General features: G+C 46.8%; 1 protein-coding gene across 1 annotated transcript in view; it reads right to left on the minus strand.

The window, feature by feature from the left end:
• Gan (gigaxonin) overlaps window positions 1-22,219 on the minus strand; it is a 60,851-nt gene that overhangs the window by 34,176 nt on the left and 4,456 nt on the right. The window contains 1 exon segment of the mRNA XM_040736261.1: window positions 299-413. Within this exon segment, the coding sequence (XP_040592195.1) occupies window positions 299-413 (115 nt within the window).

Below are 22,219 nucleotides of genomic sequence, written 5' to 3' on the forward strand. Positions count from 1 at the left end.
GGTCCAGACAGGGTGGGTGCAAGATCAGATTCAAGATGTGGTGGCAAGAGTCAGCAGTGAGGGTGCACCGTTCTTCCAATCTCAGCCTGGAGGGTGGACCTCAGAAGAGCATAAGCTGGGATTTGGTCTATGATCTAACTGTGTTGTTCTTTTAGGGACAGAGTCTGAAAGAACACAGATGTGGGGTCATTGCCAGGAAGATGCTAACAGATGCCCCTGATGGCAGAAGATGACATAGCAGTACCACTCTGAAAGCTGGGAAGCCTCTGCTATGTCTGGAGCCTGGGTCTCACCATACCTGCCCACTGAAGATGTAATCCAGGATCTCTCTCATAACCATTACCGATATCCCTTCAAGTTCAATCTTATAAGTGGATCCGTCATCTTTTGGAGGATTATAGTTTAACTTTGTCCTAGGAAAGGGAAAAAAATGTAAAACTTCTATGAACCAATAGAAACAGCTCTAAATAGTTATGCACTAAACACTATAACACAACATGTACTGAGCAGCAAGTATACTTTTTGAGCTTTTGGTCATAGTCCACACTAGGGTTTGCTTTTAATTATGCACATGTGTGTCCACGTGTGTGCAGGTGCTCATACAGTCCTGAGGCATCAGATCATCCAGGGGCTGGAGTGCCAGGCCGTTCTGAGACAACTGATGCGGGTGCCAGAAACTGAACTGAGATCTACTGCAAGAGCAGAAAGCCAGTGATGTGCAATGAGACACTGCCTTCAATTAAAAACAACACCAACAAAAAGGGGGCTGGAGAGAGGCCTCAGTGGTTAAGAGCACTGGCTGCTCTTTCAGAGGACCTCGGTTTAATTCCCATCATCCACATGGCATCTCATTACTATCTGTACCTCCAGTCCCAGGCCAGTGGAACCCTCTTCTGGTCTCTGTGGGTACTGTATGCATGTGACACACAGACATAAATTCAGGCAAACATGTATACACATAAAAGAAAAATAAATAAAATCTCAAAAAACGAGAGGAAAAGTTAGAAAAAAGGAGAGCTACATTAAGAAAATTGGAAGATTAATCCAGAAGGTTGAACATTTAAGAACAGGGCTGTCCCTCCTTGATGATAGGGTTGATGACTATCCTATATGCCATCCTAGAACCTTCATCCAGGGATTGATGGAAGCAGAGACAGATACCCACAGCTAAACACTGAACTGAACTTCTGGAACCTAGTGACAGAGATGGAGGAGTGATGAGCAAAGGGGTCAAGACCATGATGATGAAACCCACACAGACAGCTGATAAGATAAGGGGGAGCTCTTGAATCCCAGACTGAAGGCTGAGAGGTCAACAGGAGACTGATCCAGACTCCATGAATGTAGTGTCAGTGAGGAGGCCACAGAAATCACTGGGGCCTTGGGTAGTAGATCAGTGTTCACCATGGTTTATGAATGAGCTTTGGGAGCCCATCCCAAATAGAGGGATGCTCTCTCAGCCTGGACACATAGGGAAGGGCCTAGGTCCTGCCCAGGATGAAATGACAGACTTTAGAGATGTGGGGACTGGGTGGGGGCATGGGGACTGGTGAAGGGACAAGGGAGGAGGGGTGGGAGAGGGAGCTGGGACTGACATGTGAAACATTCATGTTTCTAATTTAAATAAAAACATATATTGAGAAAAATAAAATTAAAAATTAAAAATTAAAAAAAGATGTTACACTAAAAAAAAAAAAAAGAAAAAAGAACAGGGCTGTCTCCAAGTCAAAGAAAAAAATACCTAGTGATACTCATAAGTGGAAAAAGACAGATCTAACCAAGGTATATCACCATGCTGCCTAAAGATGCGGGAGCAGGAATAGATTCTTACAAGCTCCTAGAAATTAAACAGGCCACAAAGGAAGGAATGAAAGTCAGGATGGCTTCCTACTTTACAAATAGAAAGATGTAATACCAGGGATCAAGATTCTGAAGGAAAAGAATTTCCAAGTAAGACTTTGGCAGCCAACCAAACTGTCTAGATGTGAGGAAAACCCAGGTGTATGGCCCAAACTCCTAATCCCAGCACTTGAAAGGCAGAGGCAGGTGTTATCTTTGTAAATTCCAAGCCAGAGAAGCTAACATAGTGAGACCTTGTCTCAAAACATAGAAACAAACCAACAAACAATTCCCCACCAAACAACAACAACAAAACAAAACAACCAAAATGAGATTTTTTTTATAAAGCCTGGATGGAGAAATGGGCAGTGGTCATGCCCACCTTTGATCCCAGCATTTGGGAGGCAGAGACAGACAGACCTCTGAGTTCAAGGCCAGCCTGGCCTACAGAGTGAGTTCCAGGACAGCCAGGGCTACACAGAGAAACCCTGTCTTGAAACAAAACAAAAGAACAGGATAGAATAGAGGCATTTTCAAGTACACACGGCCATCAGTCAACTTACTAACCTTTCCAAGAATGTGGCTGGGAAATGTGTCCCAACCAACCAAAGTAGGTAATTCAGAAAGAAGACACTGCATATTACACAGACATGGTTCTGTCACTGAGCTGGTGCTATTGCCACTCAGCTCAGGAAAGTGAGGGAAGCTAAGGTTGATGGTGATGAGCAGCCCTGGATCACAGCCAGGTACCAGGGCAGAAGACGGGAGGTATGTCTCCAAAGTACATATGAAGCGCGTATTTGGACACTTGGTTCTCTCTGGCACTGAAATCCCTGACTACTTACTGACTTCACAGTTTCTACTGAGCTAAGAATTTACTGGGCCTTTACTTGCGACACTGTAGGGCCTATGTGTATGCTTGGTACTAAAAATGAAGCTGCAGGCAATCTTCAGTCAAGAGACAGTATAAGCAATACCTAAGCCTCCCAAATTCACTATGTGCAAGCACGTCTCCTAGTAACCTTTGACCTGAGATGTCATGACTACTGACATCTGTCAGAGTCCCTGTGCTGGGTGGCTGATGCCGGATGTCCTTCTGTATGCTGTGAATACATGCTTCTCTTAATGGTTGATAAATAAAGCTGTTTCTGCTAATATAGTCAGGCAGTAAGTATAGGTAGGGCTTCCAGACTAGGAGAATGCTGGGGGGAAGAAACACAAGAGAGTTGCCAGAGAGCGACACCATGTAGCCACCGAAGGAGTAACATGCTGGAGCATTGCGGGTAAACCACAGCCTTGTGGAAATACATAGTTGAAAAGAAACGGGATAATAATTAGGAGAGAGATAGCCAATAAGAAGCCTAAGCCATCGTCCATACTGTTTATAATCAATACAAGCCTCTGTGTGTTTATTTGGGACTAAAGTGCTGCAAGGACCTGCCTGGAAAGAAACTCCATCTTCGGTGGCATTGTCCCTCTGTTCCCATCCACCCTCCTTGCCCGCCCGCTCTGTGAAAGTGGGTCTGGGTCTCTTAATGGGGTAATGGTAAGCTTTTCAGAAGGCAGTGGAAACCAATCAATAGAACAAAAGTAGAAACAAGACGGCAGGACAAGAGAGCTGTGCCTCCTGGTTCTAGGGTGTCACCCAGGACCTCCACAAGACAAGAGAGCTGTGCCTCCTGGTTCTAGGGTGTCACCCAGCACCCCACAGGACAAGAGAGCTGTGCCTCCTGATTCTAGGGTGTCACCCAGGAGCCCCCACGGCGCAGGTCTTTCCTAGCCTCTGGCTTTTGCTTTGCCAGGCTATCCAGGGGCCACCTTCAGTCACCTCCCCAGAGCAGCTTTCTCAGGCATCTTAGAAACCCAATTTCCAGAAAGTTCCACCAGTGTGACTCTTCTGTCTTACAGTAAGATATAGGCATATCTTGTGTAAGGTCAGCCCACAGGCTGTGGCTGCTGCTCCAATCTGTTACTCCTATAATTTAAAGTTTCCTTTTCCAGTAGCCAATCCATGGCTACCCCAATCTCCTGTTATACTGAATGATCCTTACATTAAACTTTCTTTGTTCAGGATCAGGGAGACAGCTCAGCGGACAGAGGAGCCTGATGATCTGGTGGACAGACAGAAACAACTTCTGCAATTTGTCCTGTAATCTCCACACATGCTGGGGCACATCCATTGCCCACACACCACCCTTCCCAAAATAAAAAAAATGAAAAAAAATAGTAAGGACCAGGTTGTATAAACCTGGTAGTGGTAGTGGTGGTGCACGCCTTTAATCCCAGCATTCGGGAGGCAAGACTGCTTCTTCCTATCACTGTAATCTTACCAGGGATCCCAGAGGGGTTGGGAAGAGAAAAATGATGCTTTTAATCGTCCCCCTAAGACTCACGTGTTGAAGGGACAGTCCCCACTGTAACCAGGGTCCAGAGCCTTTGAGAGGTGACTGGATCATGAGGGCTCTGACTCATGGGTAGTCAATCCTTTTGTGGACTCAAATTTATGGGTTTGGAGAAGGAGCCCCTTTCAGATTTACTCTAACAAGCATTTCTCCTACGACATTCAGCCTCAGTAGGTCCAAGGAACCATGGACTGAAAACATGAGCTCAAACCTAACTTTCCTCCTTTTAGGTTGATTTTCTTGAGTATTTTATCACAGCAATTGAAATTTTGCCAACACAATACTCAACACTCATTTTAAAAGCATTCTGAACCGTTAGCTGCTGTTAAACAGTTGACGTACTGCCAAAAGACCCCCACCTGATGGTTTCAGGTGCAACAGGGCCGAGGGAGAACCAGTCATATCGGCAGGACTTTCTCATAATTCATCTGCTGTCCTTTTCTGACCTACGCACACATGTGGTACACACATACATGAAGACAAGACACACACAAAGCGCTATGGGAGGGATTCAGAGTGACAAACAGTTACTCTGAAGGGCTTTCTTCTCCCGATGGGAACACTCATCTGCATGCAAAACACAAGGGAATGTAATGTCCAAGGAGCCTGGCACTGTGATTTGGGGTGATTCATGGCATGATTCACAAAGTTGCAATGACTCGTGTCACCTGGAACTCTGTGGCTATGAAACGGGCCCTCTGCGGAGCTTGGAGACAGCCTGTGCCAGCACTAGTTTTTAATCCCAAACTAGTCATTTGTTCTTTAGAGAATTTGTTTTACAGATGACACTCCCTCACACTGTGAGCTTCCAGAAACCACATAAAAATGGTTTAGGGTAGTGAAAGTCCTGTGTGTGACACTGTACTGGCAAACATATATATTGACACATTTGTGTAAACCCACAAAATACACACCTACCAGAGGGAGCCCAATGTGAGCCGCAGTCTGGGTTAGCAGGCAGTGTCAACACAGGTTTGTAAGATGTAATATGCACACCATTCTAGTGGGGATGCGAGGTTACTGGGTAGGGACAGTGTATATGTGGGCTCAGGGAAGGTCCAGCACTCTTTGTACCTTCCTTTCAATTCTGTTGTGAGCTTACAATTGCCCAAGACATATGGCCTGGTTAAAAAAAATGTTTTTAAAGTTGTATCTGAGTACAGCTTAGCGCACTTGAGTGCTGTGCCCACAGAGGTCAGAAGAGAGCACTAGATTCCCTGAAATTGGAGTTACAGATTGTGAGCTGCCTGACCTGGTAGCTGGGAACCGAACTCAGGTCCTCTGGACTAGAACTATGCACTCTTAAGCACTGAGTCATCTCTCCAGTCCCTAAAGGCTGTTATTTGTTTTTTCAAAGGTCTTTTCTAGTTTCCACTTGAGGCAGTATCACTCATTGCTAACATTTCAATCACAGATGGTACCCTCTGACAGACTCTCAAGGCACTGTCTCCAGCAGGAGCACAGCAGCCAGCCTCACAGTTCCTCCCAAAGACACAGGAGGAAGTCCCAAGACTGACAGAGCTCTCAGAAAGAGGCCTAAGCAAGAGGGGGCTGTGCACTGGGAGCTAGAGGCCTGAGCAAGCTTCATGCACCCCCCCCCCTCTAGGCGGACCAGAGGATCTGAGCACAGGTTCTGTAGAAAAGCCACAACAGGGGGCTGAGACGGAGCAACAGGAGTCTGGGGAGCTGCCCATGCAGCATTAAAGAGGAGGGAAAGAAACTGCACCAGGCTGCAGGACTCTGAACATCATACCCTCTACACTACGGAAACTAGCTGCTCTGAATGTCATTTTTGTAAAACATGAATGTATGTGTATGTGTGTGCATCTGTGTGCCGTTAAGTGCGTGTACCCGTAAGTGCCTGTGGGGCACAGAAAAGGGTGTTAGGTGCCCTAGAATTGGAGTTACAGGCAGTTGAGTCACTAGACATGGGTGTTGCAAACTGAATTCAGATCCCAACTAAGAATAGCAAGTGCTCTTAACCACTGCCCAGCCTCTGCAGCTCCCAAACGCATTTTAAAGGGTGACACCCAAGTCTGTGGGCCCCTCCATTCGGGTTCTCCTCCATCCATTTCTCCTTTTTACTCAGAACTATGGTGCTTATTTACTTTCAAATTCTTTCCTCCTACAGATCCTGGATTGATTCATACTTTGAATGACTTTGTGAGTAGTTTCTTGGGTTTACCTCCTGGAACCGTCCGAAGAGCTGCTATACACAATCAGATATTTGGGTCTCATCCTAGACCAAGGTCAGCCTCTGACTGCATAATAAATATAAGACATCCCCTGGCTCACCTGGCCTGTTCCTGCTGCCTGGGATGCTTGGGCCTCTCCCCCACATCTGCACGCTCTGGCTCTTCCCAGCTAGGTGTGCCCCAACACCCACAATGGCAGCTCGCATAGCCACCCTCATCATCTCTTCCTGCTTTTGTCTTTCTTCGCAGGACCTCTCATCCCCTAATGAACTGCAGGTGCTTCACTGCCATGAAAACACTGTTTGCAGCTTACCTGTGATGTTAACACAGCCAACTCCACAAGATCTACATGATTTAGATGAGACTAGCCCCCGGGAGTGCCTGTGAGGGATCAGGTCGAATATGCTAATTGAGGCCAGAAGACCCTGGCTGGGGTCCTGGACTGAATAAAAGGAGGCAGTGAGCCGAGCACCAGCGTTCACCTCTCTCTGCTTCCTGACTGTGGATGCCATGAAACCAGCTGCCTCCTATTCCTACCACCATGCCTTCTCTGCCATGACTGACTATAACTGCAAACCGTGAGCCCACATAAACCTTTCTTTCCTTAAGCTGCTCTGCCAGCAACAGGAAATTACCCAACACACTGCTCTATCCCACACCAATATTCATGGTACTTGACACCTAAGGACTTGACATGAAGCACACAACCAGAGTGGGAACCGATGGATTCTGGTGACTAAGATGAAATGACCACAGCTGTTTGGACAGGCATGAGTGGCCAGCGGTGCAGTTGAGAGTATTCATCATCACATGCCCAGAAGGTGATGCTTTCCCCTGGCAGGCCAGGCACACGGTAAAGTCTAAAGTCCAAACACTCTCTATCGGCTGGGCTGATGGCCTCACACGGGAGCTGCACTGGAAAGCTGGTCAAGAGGGATGCTTTTATTTGTAGTTAGCTAGTTGGACCTCACCCTTCTGTGCTTCAAAGTCCCATGCTCACCATCACTAGTGGCCTGCTGGGAAACCTGAACTTATTAAGCAATATAGATAGACTCTAAAAGGTTTCTAGAGCCCAGGCCTCAGTTCAGGCACTGTCCTGAAGAAGATGAAGAGAACCGCTGGATCCTGTAGAGGTTCAGAAGCCGCTCCAGTCACAGCTGTAGTCCCACCTCCCCTGACACCCTCCCCAGGCTGTGACACAGGCACAGGCACAAGCGTGCTTTTTGCTCTCCTAAGTGACCCTGGCCCCAACTGTGAAGAAAGAGACATAGCACTGGCTGTGCTCTGATGCCACGAAAGAAACATAAGTGTTTATCTTTGAGAGTCATGCGACTTGAAGGAAAATGGAATTTACATTAGGGAGGCCATGCTTTCTGAAAAGAGACTGGGAATTCAGCATGTGTTACAACTTAATAGAGGGATGGGGAAAGGACTGCAGGTAAAATGTAGACCGTGGAAGCCTGAGAACCTGAGTCTAGATCCTCAGCACCTACAAGAAGCCACGTGTGATCACACATCTGTAACCCTGGTGCTGGGGTGGAGACAGACATATTTCTGAGGTTCGCTAGATGGCCAACCTACTAACAGGTGGGGCTGAGAACCTCTGTCTTTTAAAAAAAGTAGCACTTTTAACTTATTCTTTGACAATGCCATATACATATACAATGTGTCCTTTAAAATGTATTTATGTTAAGTGTATTAGTGTTTTACCTGCCTGCTGCCCATGGAGACCAGAAAAGGGTGCAAGATCCCTTAGAACTGGAGATGGTTGTGAGCTGCCATGTGGGTGCTGGAAATGAAATCTGGGTACTCTAGAAAAGAAGTTCAGACTCTTAACAGCTGAGACATCTCTCTAGTTCTATACAATGTATCTTGATCGAATCCACCCTCAAATCCCTGTAGATCCCACAATACATGCTCCTCCCACCTTCATGACCTTTCTGAAAAAGCAGTAACCCACTGAGTCCAATTCGTGCTGCCTGCATGTGGCAGGGGCTACATCCCTGATAGACATGACTCCCTTCCCCTCAGCAAACATCAGTTGCCATAGTGCTCCAGCTTGGGTGAAGCCTCCCCATCTACTCTGGCATTATTGGCAGGCTTGGTCTTGTGCAGGTTAGCATAGCTGCTGTGACTTCACAAGTGCATCTGCCTCTTTAGTCCAGAAGACAGTATTCCCTAGCACTCCTGCAAATCCTCCGGCTCTTACACTCTTTCTGCCCCCTCTTCTGCAATGTTCCCTGAGCCTTGTGGGAGTAGATATAGATGGAGAGATCCAGTCTGAAAAGGTAGATTACACATGGCATTGACCTCTGGCCTCTAGAAGCATGTGCACATACGTTCACACACACATAAACTATACATGTGTATATACACAAACAGGACAACTATGGAAACATCTACAGTGTATACAGGAGTTTGGATAGAGAGGTAGCAGGGAGCACAGGAACCATGAGAAGGAAGAATCACAAGAGACAATGACCTCCAAGCAGAAACAGGCACCTCCACAGAGAAAGACACACTTGTGACCCCAGCAATACAAACTAGCCCTTCCTTGTCCCAGTGAGAATGCGAGGTACTGAAAAAAACTTCAGAGCCAGCTGGTACTTCCCACCCTCCAGCAGTTATGGCAACAGAACTTCTAAACAGTGTCAACAAAATCAAAGAAGGTATCAATTCCTGGAGTTCAGGTGTTAACTCACTCCTGTCAAACATTACAGGCCACACCTCTTTTTTCCAGCCTGCTGAGTCCAGTCCTCCACCGGATGCTCCCCTTACTAAGTGGTACTATTTCCATCCAGCTGTGTAAGAAAAGAAACTAGTAAATACTGAAGGAATAAACATGTTACAGACTGTAGATATGATGGGGAAGTCCTATGTAGATGCCAATAAAGCACTGTTAGCCAATAGGGAAGCATGATAGGTGGGACTAGGAGTTCAGGAGGACTCTGGGAAGGAGAAACACAGAGAGTCACCATGTAGCCACCATAGGGGTAAGAAGTCCGGACCCTTTTCTCCGGTAAGAGAAATACTTAGATTAACAATTATGGAGAAAATACTTAAGTCAGAGATAGCCAGTAAGAAATCAAGCAAACGGCCAACAGCTTCATAATATTGCCTCCTGTGTGTTCATTTGGGACTGAGGTGGCTCTGGGACCAGGCTGGCGGGAAGGATTCTCTCAACAGTAGAGGGATGCTGAAACTAGCAAGGGACAGTGGGTAAGTGTCATTCCTCAGATTGGTTTCCTGGTTATAAAGAGAAAGCTGCATCAGCCAAGAGATGTCTCCAGCTGTGACCCAACTAACAACTCTAACAACTGCTGGTGCTGGGACCTCACAGACATCAAGGGGTTTTAGGTCTGAAACATCCAGGAGGGCCACAGACGGACAAACCCATCTGTGACACTCTTTATCTAACGGTGTACTTACGTATGTGTGTGTGTTTATGTGGGCTTATATGCATCACCTGCGTGCAAGCACCCACAGATCATTTGGAACCAGAGTTACTGGCTGCTGTGTGCTGCCGGAAGTAGGTGCTGGGAACTGAACTTGGGTCTTCTGCAGTAAGGGCTGATAGTAAGTGCTGATAGCTGAGTCATCTCTCCAGCTCCCTTTTCTTGTCTTTCCTGACTCCAACTCTGCAGAGCTGACCAGTCACCTTGTACAGCACCCTTCAAGTCAGGGCTGGCTAACTTACATGTTCACTCACTCCGTGGTTGTAGGTTTGAGGCAGGAATGCTATGGAAATGCTGAGGTGTCCTTATCTACTGGGGAGAACTTGTCTCCTACTGGTCAGTTGGCTAAACAGCTCTGATAGGGTTCTCCACTGTAACCACTGATTTTCCTTACATAGGTAATAAACACACTGGAGAGCATTTGGGAAAATACAAAAATCCATTTCTCTCAAATTCTTGTCCAGTGACCCCGGTATCCACCAGTGGATTCCCCCTGAAACAATTACCACTGTGACAAAGATGATATTCCCAGCCCTACCTGTCTCTGGCTACCTTCCTGTCTCCCCACAACATACACACTGGGCTCTTTTAGGTTTACCTAGTTTGGCTTTGAACTCATGATTCTCTTGCTTCAGCCTCCTTTAGTGCTTAGCCTCAAGGCGTTCTATTTGAGTCCTTTACAGATGTTAACTTTGTAAGACATCTCATATCTCCTCTCTCCCATTTATCAACATCTTCCTCCCTCCCTCCCTCCCTCCCTCCCTCCCTCCCTCCCTCCCTCCCTCCCTCCCTCCCTCCCTCCCTCTCTCCCTCCCTCCCTCCCTCTCTCCCTGCCTCCCTCCCTCCCTTCCCACATGGATGGCTGTTTACTTTATTCTGACTATAATCCAGCATGGCTCCTTGTTGCTTGAATTGCTGTAGCTCAGCCACTGGGTTTTGAGGCTGGCTCTTTTTGGTCCCTTTCTACTTTCTGGCACAAAGCACTTCAGGCTTATAGAGTAGTTTTCCTGCCCTGGCACCAAGCCAACTAGGTCTCTGAAGACTTTAGAGTTTTAAATGTCATCTGATTCCACTTTGGAAACCTCTCCCTGGCGGCAAAGGGTGGAAGACAGATGGGGATTGTGCGTGGAGGAGGACAGGCCAGTGGGAGCCGACACAGCCTAGGGCCAATGGAAGCTGGAGCCTGAGTGGGCAGTTATGGCGTGGAGGAGACAGACTCCAGATAGCAGAGAACAGAAGTGATGCCTTGGCACAGATCAAATGCTGAGGAAAAGAGGGGAGGAGGCCTCTCTCTTTGCCAACAGCTCTCAACTCTCTCCTGGTAAGCCTGGTAGTAAACTAAAGGTCATGGAGGGGGACAGTGAGGTGGCCCAGTGGGTAATGTTTGTCTACAAGCCTAATGGCCTGACTCCATCCCTGAAAGTCACATAAAGGTAAAGGAGAGAACCAACTCCACAAGTTGACCCTGGCCTCCATACTTGCTGTGACTTGTGTACGCCTCATCATATACACACCCAGTAATAATAAAACATTGTAAAATTGTTTTGAAGTTGGAAATAAGGATCTGGGGAGATGGCTTAGTTTGTAAAAGTATTTGTTCTTAAGGTAGAAGGACAGGAGTTCAAATCCCCAGAACCCACATAAAAGCTGGACATGGCTCTATGTGCCTGCAAACCCAGTGTTTGAGGTCAGAGTCAGGTGGATCCTAGGACCTGGCTGGCTGGCTAATCCAGCCAAAATGGTGAGCTTCAGTGTGAGATCTTGTCTCAAAAAACATGTAGAAGGCAACAGATGTTGCTGCTGACACACTCTTTTAGCTTCTGTGTGTACATACTGATGTACCCTATCCCTACACCATATACAAAAGGGACAGGGGATAACATACTTGGAAGGAGGAGTGTGACCACCAGGGTTGAAGGTGGCCATGCACTAGGTAAGTGACCTTTGGGCTTGGGATAGAGGAGAGGGCAGCAAGTGTTCTGGCACAGATAGTGCTGTTGTGAAGGTAGAAGGCAGAATAAGGTCAGAATGTTACACCTCACTACAGTATAGGGACAGGAAGGGGGAGACCCAGAAAGTCAACCACCAGGGAAAGCAAGACAAAAGATGTCACTGGAGTGCAGAGAAACCAACTGTCAAAAAATGATGGACAGTGATAAATAGGCTAAGTAAAAGAAATGTATTACTTTTCTGTTGTGGCATAATCTTTTTGTACACTGTGTAGATGTGTCTTTGCCAAGGCATCTTCTAACTGATTTAATAAAAAGTTGAATGACTAATAGCTAGGCAGGAAGAGGTTAGGTGGGACTTCAGGGCAGAGAGAGAGAGGAGGAGATGAATCTAGGCACAAGAGAGAGGCCAGAGGACACAGAGAGGAAACAGGAGGTGCAAGATGTAAGAGGTAAAAAGTCACGAGGTAAAACATAGATGAATATAAATTTTAAGTCATAAGAGTTAGTGGGACAAGCTTAAGCCATATATAAGCTGAGCTTTCATAATTAATAGTAAGTCTCCATGTTGTTTTTGTTTTGATTTTCAAGACAGAGTTTCTCTGTGTAGCCTTGGCTGTCCTGGAACTCACTCTGTAGACCAGGCTGGCCTCATATTCACAGATATCCTCTGCTTCCCAGGCGCTGGGATTATAGGCGGGTGCCGCCACCACCACCTGGCTTCCATGTTGTTTTTTGTAAGCTGGTGGCCCAAAGAAAACTCTGTCTACAGTTTTCACTGGATCTGGAGATTACATTCAAAGAATGGGTGTAGTGGAGCCATGAGATGCAAGCGGGACTGCAGAGCGAAGACAAAACAGGAGGGGGGGTGACACAGCAGGAGAGCTGGCTCCTCAAGCCTTGACTAAGAAGTCAAGACCAGGCACCCATCAGAGGAGACACAGCCATGAGGTACATCTGAGGCCAGGCATGTTTTCCTGCCCAGAAAGGGAGCCAGCAGAGAAGGAAAATTTAAATACCAAGAAGGAAATAGATAGAAGACAGAACAGGAGGCTTGAAGAACAGAGGTTCCAAGTAAGTGAAGGGAGGAGGGTGTCCAGCCCCGACGGCACAAGATGGTAAGCATCACACAAACCAGAATCAACGGAGAGCCCCAGGCTGGGCACCAGCAGTAAAGTACTTTCCATACAAGCATAGGGATGGGAGTTTGGATTTACAGAACCCATGTGACAATTTGAGTTTGAGGAGGCAAGCACCTGATATTCCAGCTCTAGGAAAGTAGTGACAGGAGGATCCCTGAGCTCATTGGAAGCCAGCCTAGCTGAACTGGGGAGCTCCAGGTTCAGCCAGAGACCTGGCCTCAAAAATAAGGTGGAAATAGAGGGAAACAGCCAAAGTCAACTTCTAGTCTTTGCATGGCACACCTGCTTGCATGTGTACATACAAGACAGACAGACAGACACACGCGCGCGTGCACACACACACACACCTCTCACATAAACAAGTAAAGGAAGGGAGGGAGGAGAGGGAGAGAGGGAAGGAAGAAAGGAAGGGAAGAAGGAAGGAAGGAAGGGAGAGAGGGAGGGAGGGAGGAAGGAAGGAAGAGAGGAAGGAGAGAGCAATTGAGGACAACACCTGACATTGCCCTCTGGCCTCCATTCATGTGCAGGGGCACTATGACTGGAAACATTTGCAAATACAGATACACAGAGAACTGTGCTTATATTTCTGTTCAAACATTTAAGGTTGTAGCAGAGAGGGTAGTGGATTCCATCTTGCTGCCTGTTTCCATAAGATTTTTGGGCAAAACACTTTTTTTTTTGTTTTAAAAGTGTGTTAGGACAAAGAACAGGAATATGCCACAGAGACCACAGGACACCTCCAAGCCGTCAACATTTCTGACCCTTATGGAGAAAGCCTGCCAGTCCCTGTTCTGGACACAACTGCTATGATTTTAAAATTCAGTCTAACAGAGGCAAAAGTCGTGATTTTGCAAACTCATTTCCAAAAGTACTAAGTAATGGTGACAGGTCTTTTAAAAATCGAGACCCATGTATGTCACTGGTATTTTTACAGATGGTGTAGTTTCTCTGGACACTGCTTACACTTCAGACAGTCCAGCTCAACTGTGTACCCAGAACAAAGGTCCTCAAGGTTAGTTCACCTATAGCACAGGATTGTGGGGATCACAGACCCTGGCCAGAAGCCCACTCCACGATCAGCCTGGGAGCAGGCAGCTGCGAGACAATGTTGACTGAAAACAATTCAGTGCCATAAATTCCTGATAAGGGCTTGATAAGGGCTCAGTCACTGAAACACCCTGACTTTGATCTTCCTGATGGCTAGCTACTCCCTGCTGTTTTCCAAGTCTGGTGCCAGAGATTTAACCACCAGCCAGGAGGTGAGAAGTCTGTGTGAGAGGTGTGTGAGAGGGCTGTTGGAGATTTGTGTGTGTATGGATGGCAGAAGTCTTTCTGAAGGGAAGCATTTTTTTTTCTTGGGAAGTTCTCCTAAGCCAATTTGGGGAGCATAAAGTTTTCTTAACGCAACCGACCGGTCTCTGTGTCATCTATCCCGACCACCTCGCCACATTCTCGGATACAGGCTGCGCAGGAGGCGCGGCAGATACAAAGCAAAGGGAGTCACTATTCAGGAGGGAAAACAAATGTACAGGAAGCTGTACGATACAAGAATAGCCAGCACTGGCAAGTGGTGAGAGCTGGCTGTGGTGGCACAGCCTGCAATGAGGCAGGAGGATTGCTGTGGTTGGAGGCAATCCTGGCTAGCGTGTGAGACCTTGTCCCAAACAAGCAAACTGCATTTTTATTGAGATAGAAAGATTTGCTGTGAAGTGAGCTCTAGGGAAAGCATGAACACGGACAGTGTGCACACAGACGGGACTCCAGTGACTCACTAGCTCACCACTCACAAATGAACTGAGCTGGACTCTCATGACAGCTTCCTTTTTTCCATGGGAAACACATTTTCTCAATTTAAGCAGTTTTTGTAATTTCCAAAGCCAGTCAGTAACATTCACATTTTCAAAGGCAAAGCTGGAAAATGCATGTTAAAATTTAAAGATGAACTCAAAGGCAGAATAGCAATCCAGCAACTTTGGAAGCAAATTCTTCTTGAATGAAACAAGCCAGATTCCTTGCTCTGGTCACACCCGACCTTTTCAAAACACACAGGAGAGACAGATTCATGCCGAGACGTGTCAACACTTCCAGATTTTCTACTTGGGAATTAGTTCTTTAGATGCCATTGCAAAGTGGCTCCTTCAATGACCTTGTGACCTCATGCAAAAGATCATGTCAAAGGCACATCCCTTTGCTTTGGCTACCGTGTATGGCATTTTCTGTAGTTCTGGAGGCCAAAAGGCTGAAGACAGGTGCCAGGACGCTCAGGCTCCTCCTGGCTTACCCACAAAGATTCACTTGTCTTTTTACAGCAGAGGCAGAAACAGAGTAGGGGGGCGGGAGAGATTTGGGCTCTTCCCTCCTTCATTTAAAAAAAAAAAGCTCATCAGGGTCTTTTTCTACAATATACAAATGGCACTAAATGCCACAGACACTCTATATCCCTTTCCATTTTCTTTCCAAATGGATCAGTGGGGTTGGGGGCGGGGGCAGGGGTGGGGTGGGGGGGGTGGGAAGGAGTGGAGGACTTAGGGCTTTTCAAACACAGGAAACCTCTTGAATAAACACAAAGGGAGTTCTAAGACTTCATCCTTTCCAAGAAGTTCAAACCAGAACACTTCGTGAGCTCCAAGGGGCTGTGTGTTTTGCCTCTTTAAAGGAGTGGGTCTGAGCAGGATAAAGCGCAGGCACGCCTCGCCTCACACACTTGAGGAGGCTGCCCCATCAGCCTCCATTTAGCAGCGCTATGCTCTGGCGTCAGGCTGCTTCCATGCTTCTGGCAGTTCCTTCATTTATAACCCGCTGCTCTAACTGTCTCCAGACAACTTGAAGCTGCACATGGCTTCTAAAGTGTTGTCAAGGGAATAAATGCTTCTCCCCAAGCCCCCAGTCCTGCTAGAACAACGGCTCTCTCAGTGCGGCTACTGTTTCTGAATAGTCTGGTCTCGCGCCCAGGCCTCCTGCACAACACCAGGACTCCCTCATTGGTCACTCTTGACGGTACTACGGCTACTCTGGCCTCCTTCCTCCACACACATACAAACTGCCGTGGAGTGAAATGTTTTAGCCAAAGGCTTCATCTTACAGGGTGGCACACGCATCATCTTGAAGCCCAGCATCAGCACTCACAAGTTACTCCTCACTAACTGTCATTCACAAAAGATCTGCTTACGCCTCTGCACCTCTAGTCTACAGACCTGATGAACCTGTGAAGCAGCCAGCCCACTGCCTATCCCCTTCTCCTGCTAGACAAGGGACGGATGGAGGGCACACTGAAGTGCTCTGCCACACACGAAGGGAGCCTGTGCAAGGTTGGGATGACTTGGCAGTGGTGGGAAAATGGTGTCGACAGAGGGATATTTGAAGCAGGCCTGTAGGTATGTTGTGTGCACTTCTGTACACATGAGAGTAAGGTAGGGCAAATGGACATCTGAAGCAGATCTGTATCTGTGGTGTGCATGTGTACACACATATACATGTGCACATGCATGTGGAGGGCAAAGGTTAACGGTGTCTTTCCCAATCACTCGCCACCTTATTTGGAGGGGGGGATGAAATATTTCATTGAACCTGGAGCTCACGAATTTGGTTACAATGACTGGCCAGTGAGCTCTGGTACCATCTGTCTCCACCTTCCCAGTACTCGGGTTTGCATGCACAGTGCTGGGCCTGGCTTCTATGTAGGTGCTGGAATCCGAACTCAGGTCCTCATGTTTACACAGCAAGCACTTTGCCCCCTGAGCCATCTGAAGCAGGTCTTGAAGGACAGACATGAACTTGCCTGCTCAAAAGTAGCAGGAGGTCCAGAAAGGCAGGAGCCACATACACATGACAGCAAGACTCCGATGGACTATTATCTGCTAGCCTCAACACCTGTTCTCTTTTTATTTTATGTTTTGCTCCCTATCTCTGCATTGATTTCTCCTCAATCCCTGCCATCAGCCAAACTTGGGCCTCCCCCTTGCCATGGAGTGAGAATGCTATTCTTCCCCTTGCCTGGCTTCACAACAGACAATTCTCCACCACATTCCAGGGGATGTGCTGTAATGACAACAGCTAAGGACTGAATAAGGACCTAAGCCAGAGAAACCTGGCCTCCCAGGACACTTCTTCTCCATATGCACCCCCACGTTACCTGGGCCCAGCCACACGTCTACTCACTGCCTTCTGGCCTGCATGAGCATACACCTATCCTACCTGATCACCCATGGACCATCTCCCCACTCTCCACACCTTGCTGACACATGGCTTCCTTCACCTGTGATCACACGGAGTGGGGCGTCAAACCTCCTGCAGCCAGAAGCACCTCTGTGGTTTAACTGCTTTTGTTCCACATCAGGCAGATCCCACCCTATATGGAAGCCCTGTAAAAGGTTTTAAACTCGATCCCAGTATCAGCGATATGAGCACTTTTCACGGGTAGAAACGAAGTCATCAGCAAGGTAGAGGACCAGCCTGGTGCCTTTTTCCTGTCCACTAAGTCCCAATGCAAATGTTACCAAACCAGTTCCTTTGCTCCAACTCCACAAACCTAGTCCAGGGTACCCTACCTTCTGTTTGAATAAGCACAGTAGCCTCACAATTGGCTCCTGCTTCCATCCAGACTCCTCTACTCTGTTCTAGAGTGATCTTTAAAGAAACGTACAAAAGACTTCAGATTCTCTTTCCAACAACATGCCAATGCCATTCACAAGCCTACAACAAAACTGCAGCTCTAGCAGGAATTGAGTGATGTCATGAATATGTTCTTTTGTCCCTCCCTCTATTCTGCTACCTCCCCATACAGGGAAGTATAACCTTTTCTAGGAGTGTAACACGGTGTGCCTCTAGGACCACAGCCCTCTGCTCTGCTCTGAAGACACCTCTGGAACCTCATCCTGCTCTCCTGCTTAGATGTGTCCTCCCTCAGATCTTCTCCACAGGTACTTCCAACACAACATGTTCCTTGCAGCAGTCCCCAAAGCACTCACACCCTTCCTCTCTGCAATTACTGGACTTCTGTATTATGGTTCCTCAATATAGACTCCACAGATGCCAAAACGCTGTCTGCCTGGTTCTTGGCAGTGCTGCAAATAAACACAAAAGAAGCGGTGAGCAAGCCTGTTACAGCACCAGTCAGGAGAGTCACCCTTGCTACTTAGAGACAGGTGCTCCCATTATACGGTGGACCTCACAGTGGCAGGTCAGTGTTTAGAGTGAGATTTCAAAAGATCTACCTCAGAAACAGAAAATTGTTTCCTTCACTATTCCTGACCTTCTGGCCTCTAGACACCAGAACCACAGTGTGAAAAAAAGTAAATACCCAAAATAATTTTAAAGTCTTTAGCTATATGGTTATTCTTCCCAGCCCCACAGTTGTAGAAAATAACCAGCATACCCAGTCTTAGCTTTGACCCTGTTTTGTGGAAGCAGTGATGACCCACTCCAATGTCAGGAAGGGCGACCCTGTATGCCCTAGGAGGGCAAGGACCAGAACATTGCAGCTTCTGAGACTTGGGATTACCTCCTGGATATATCTGCAGATAGATGACTAGCCCAGGCTTCAGCCTCCTGAACAACTGCCACAGATACCACAAGGTCCTTCCCTATGAACTGTACCAGATAAATAGTGTATAGAGCACTTCAGCAACTTCAGACAATTCTCACTCCTTACCTGTGATCTAAGACTGGCAGGAACAGCCCAATCAGCACATGTGTGAAGGAAAGCAAAGATGACATTTCTAAAGAATGTTTTGACTGTAATGGTGGTGATACTGTCCTTAGCCCCCCTTTCTCCCTACAAGGGGGACAGACGGAAACATCTGACTTTGTGCTCCTGGGTTCCATCGCAGGAGCAGACAGCAGTTTACATCTCCATGCCAATCACATGGGTTCTAAGTTTTATGTAAGGGGCAGAGTTGGTGTCTCTGCCCAACCAAGACAGTAGCTGTTGAGGAGGCAGGTAGGAGAGCACAGTGAGGAGCCACACACCAAAGAGAAGTCGGGAAGCTGCTATACCAGGTTAAAGAATCCACACCAGAAGGGCATAGTTACACACCTGTATTACTGACACATGGGAGATGGTGGCCAAAGGAGCCTGAGAGGCTATTCTGGACTACAGAGCTGAGATCCTGCCTTAAGACAAATAAGATGGCTTGACAGTTAAGAATACTAGTTGCTCTTCCAGAGGGCAGTTTTAAGTTGTTAGTAATACCAAGTTGGTGGCTCACAAACCACCTGTAACCCAGCTCCAGGGGCTGGGTTACACTCACGCACGCACACACAAAGACACATGAAAATAAATCTTTAAAACCTACAACAAAGCAGTCCTGTATAAGCTCCCCCAGAGTTCAGTGATCCTCCCTTTACTGAAAGAAACCTATGCAGTGAGCCAGGGTTCCTGATGCCTCCAGTTCTGTCCTGAAGTACTAGCTGGATCCCAGCCTGCAGAGGACAGGGCAGACACAGGTTATCAGCAACTCTTAGAATTCTTGCTGCTGTTTGAAACCCCACTGTTAAGCTTCCGGCTTCACTTGTCACTCTCCATGGGTTAGGAGAGAGGCACACCCACTCTCTTGTCCCGAAGGTTAGAGTCCAGTGCAGAGACTGACCAACATAAACAATTCAAATGCCAGAGGTTTGGGAAAACCTTGAGCCCCACAGTATAGATTATGTTCAATTCTTGAGAGGCGCAGGCAGCTAGCTGGTCATGACGAGTATGAATATGACTAGAAAAAATAGGTTTCACAGTGTCATCAGTTCATTAGTGTTGAGTCCTCTTTTAAGTTGTTCCTAAGGACAGGGAAATGCTTGCTGGTAGAGAAGAACTAAGGATAAAATGGCACAGTGGAGTGTCCGCCTCCATCAGCATGCAGACTCCAGAAAGGAAAGTAAAAGATGGCACTTGCCAGTGCTTCTTAATTCAGCAGATTTTTGAAAACCAGTCTATCTATCTTCCACTTAGGATACACACTGCCCAGCAAAAAAGCTGTTTTATTGAGTGTGTGTTCATGTTACGTGCGCCTCTGTGGTGCCTAGCCTTCGTGAAGGCGAGAGTTCTTCCTCTGGCTCTGGATATCTTCTATTAGTCGTCACCTTGTTTTAAGAGAGTGTCTTATGCTGAGCCTGCAGTTCACTATTTCAGCTGGAATGGCTCGTCAGCCAGCCCACAGCATCCACCTGCCTCCACTAACTCCAGCACTGGGGTCACAAACATGCTGCCACGCCCACATCTTATGTGGATGCTGGGAATCTGATGCCAGGCCCTCAGGCCGGCACAGCAGACACTCTTACCCAAGGCACCGCCTCCCCAGCCCTTGGGGCTTGCTTGCTTGCTTCCTTTTCTTTCTTTTTCATGAAGGCTCCATCTTTTACACAACAACACAGTCACTGTACCAAAATCTTACCTCACCTGTGTATTCTTTTCCTAACATCTTTAATCAGAGAAAACAAATGCCTTTTTTCTTATGATGGAAAATGGAGGGTAAGAAGTGAGGTATTTTGAATTTCCCTCAGTCAAACCAGTTGAGAAAAGGAAAACTTCCAGATTTGAATTTTCACCATATGAGATATCTTGAGGATAGAACCCATGACTAGCAACAAAGTTCATGTAATTTTATTGTGTCTATATTTAACTCTGATCTATATGACATGAGGTCAAGGGTCAGGCTTTGGAGAGTTCAGATTTTTTTTTTTTTTTTGCTGTAGATTTCCCAGTCACTCTGTGACAACTTGGGACTTTTGTCACCGACTTCCACAGGAGATGGGAGCGGCAAACATCAGCCCATCACCTTGTGGTTTAGTCGAGTTTGCATTAAGGGCTTTGGAAGACAGCCCAACTCTGGTCTGCAAGCATGAGGTCAAGGGCGCTGCCGAAGGATGTGCAGCCTCCCCCTCTGTGAAGACAGGCCTGCCACACCCACCTGAGCCTTCGATCTCCTTCCTTCTTCAGGCTTCTGTGGCTTAGGAGGCAAAGAAGCCATGAGAAGCATTTAAGCTCACGGCTGTAACCAGAGCCTGCCATTTGTCACACCCCACGCCCCCACATCTCCGCCCTTAACCCAGAATCCGAACTTGCAAATTATTCATTTATATTATAGCTTCAGTATACAAAATGATACCTTTCTCCTCTGGAAGGATGAGGCAGCTCTCTGAGACTTGCTGCCTGCTGTTTGAACCAAATGCCTCCTCATTTGTCTTAATTAGGATTTCTTTATGGATTATAAAGAGGTTGCCGGTACCTCGTGGACAGCATGAGAACAACTGATTAAGACCACACAGTAGGTAATGTGGTTCTGATTCCTGAGGCTTCAGAGTTGGTTCCTATGTGAAGAAGTACTTCACTTGAATCACAGCTATAAAATGAGAATTAATGTAAGAATGACGAAGGATACTGATGGGAAAATCCAAAATATAAGAAGAGGTCAAAAGAGTCAGGGTAACAGAGGACAGATCAGTCAGACGAGCAGTACCACGTCTAGAGGATTGTATTGATTTATTTCTACACTTGAGACCTTCCTCTCTAATCAGGGCCCTCATGGCAACACTGTGACAATCACTTTTGTACACAAACAAGTATCTTTAAGCTGAAGGGACAAAACCTTCAGCACCAGTTTACAAGTGTTTATTGCTATAGAAGGCCGGCGATCCGAAGGGGATCACAACTATAAAACTTCTCTTTGAAAAACTCACATATGAATGGGTTCTAACCAAATATGATAAAGAAAGAGCAGTAAAAAATTTTTAAATTACATTTGTTTATTTATGTGTGTGCAAGCTCTTGTTTATATATTAGAGTATATGTGTCAAGATCAGAGGCCAAATTTTAGGAGTTGTGTGGGTAACTCAAGTTACCAGACTGGGTGACAAGTGTCTTTCCCTGCTGCACATTTTAGAACACTTAACTCTAAGAGCTTTAGGACAGATAAAAACAAACAATACCTAGATCCATTAAAAGATAATGCTGAATTTATTTCCCACCACTACAAGGTCCTGACAAGAGATGGATGGGGTACCATGAGCCTTAACTAGTGGTGCAGACTCAGATAGAACATCAGAACCCATTCTACTGGAAGAATCCTAAGAACGCAGTAGGCAACCCTGGCTCCTTAGAACCCTCCCGCAATCATTCAGAACCTGCTTACAAACTCAAAGCCCTGAAAAAAGATGAAAATATCAGAGAACCAGAAGACTGTGTGGAGAGCATCATTCTGCAATGCCTTTCTTTCACAGCAAGGACCTTAGTGGGTGTGGCTGCCTGGG

Source organism: Mesocricetus auratus, unplaced genomic scaffold (genome assembly GCF_017639785.1).
Source record: "Mesocricetus auratus isolate SY011 unplaced genomic scaffold, BCM_Maur_2.0 Super-Scaffold_6723, whole genome shotgun sequence".
Taxonomy (NCBI): domain Eukaryota; kingdom Metazoa; phylum Chordata; class Mammalia; order Rodentia; family Cricetidae; genus Mesocricetus; species Mesocricetus auratus.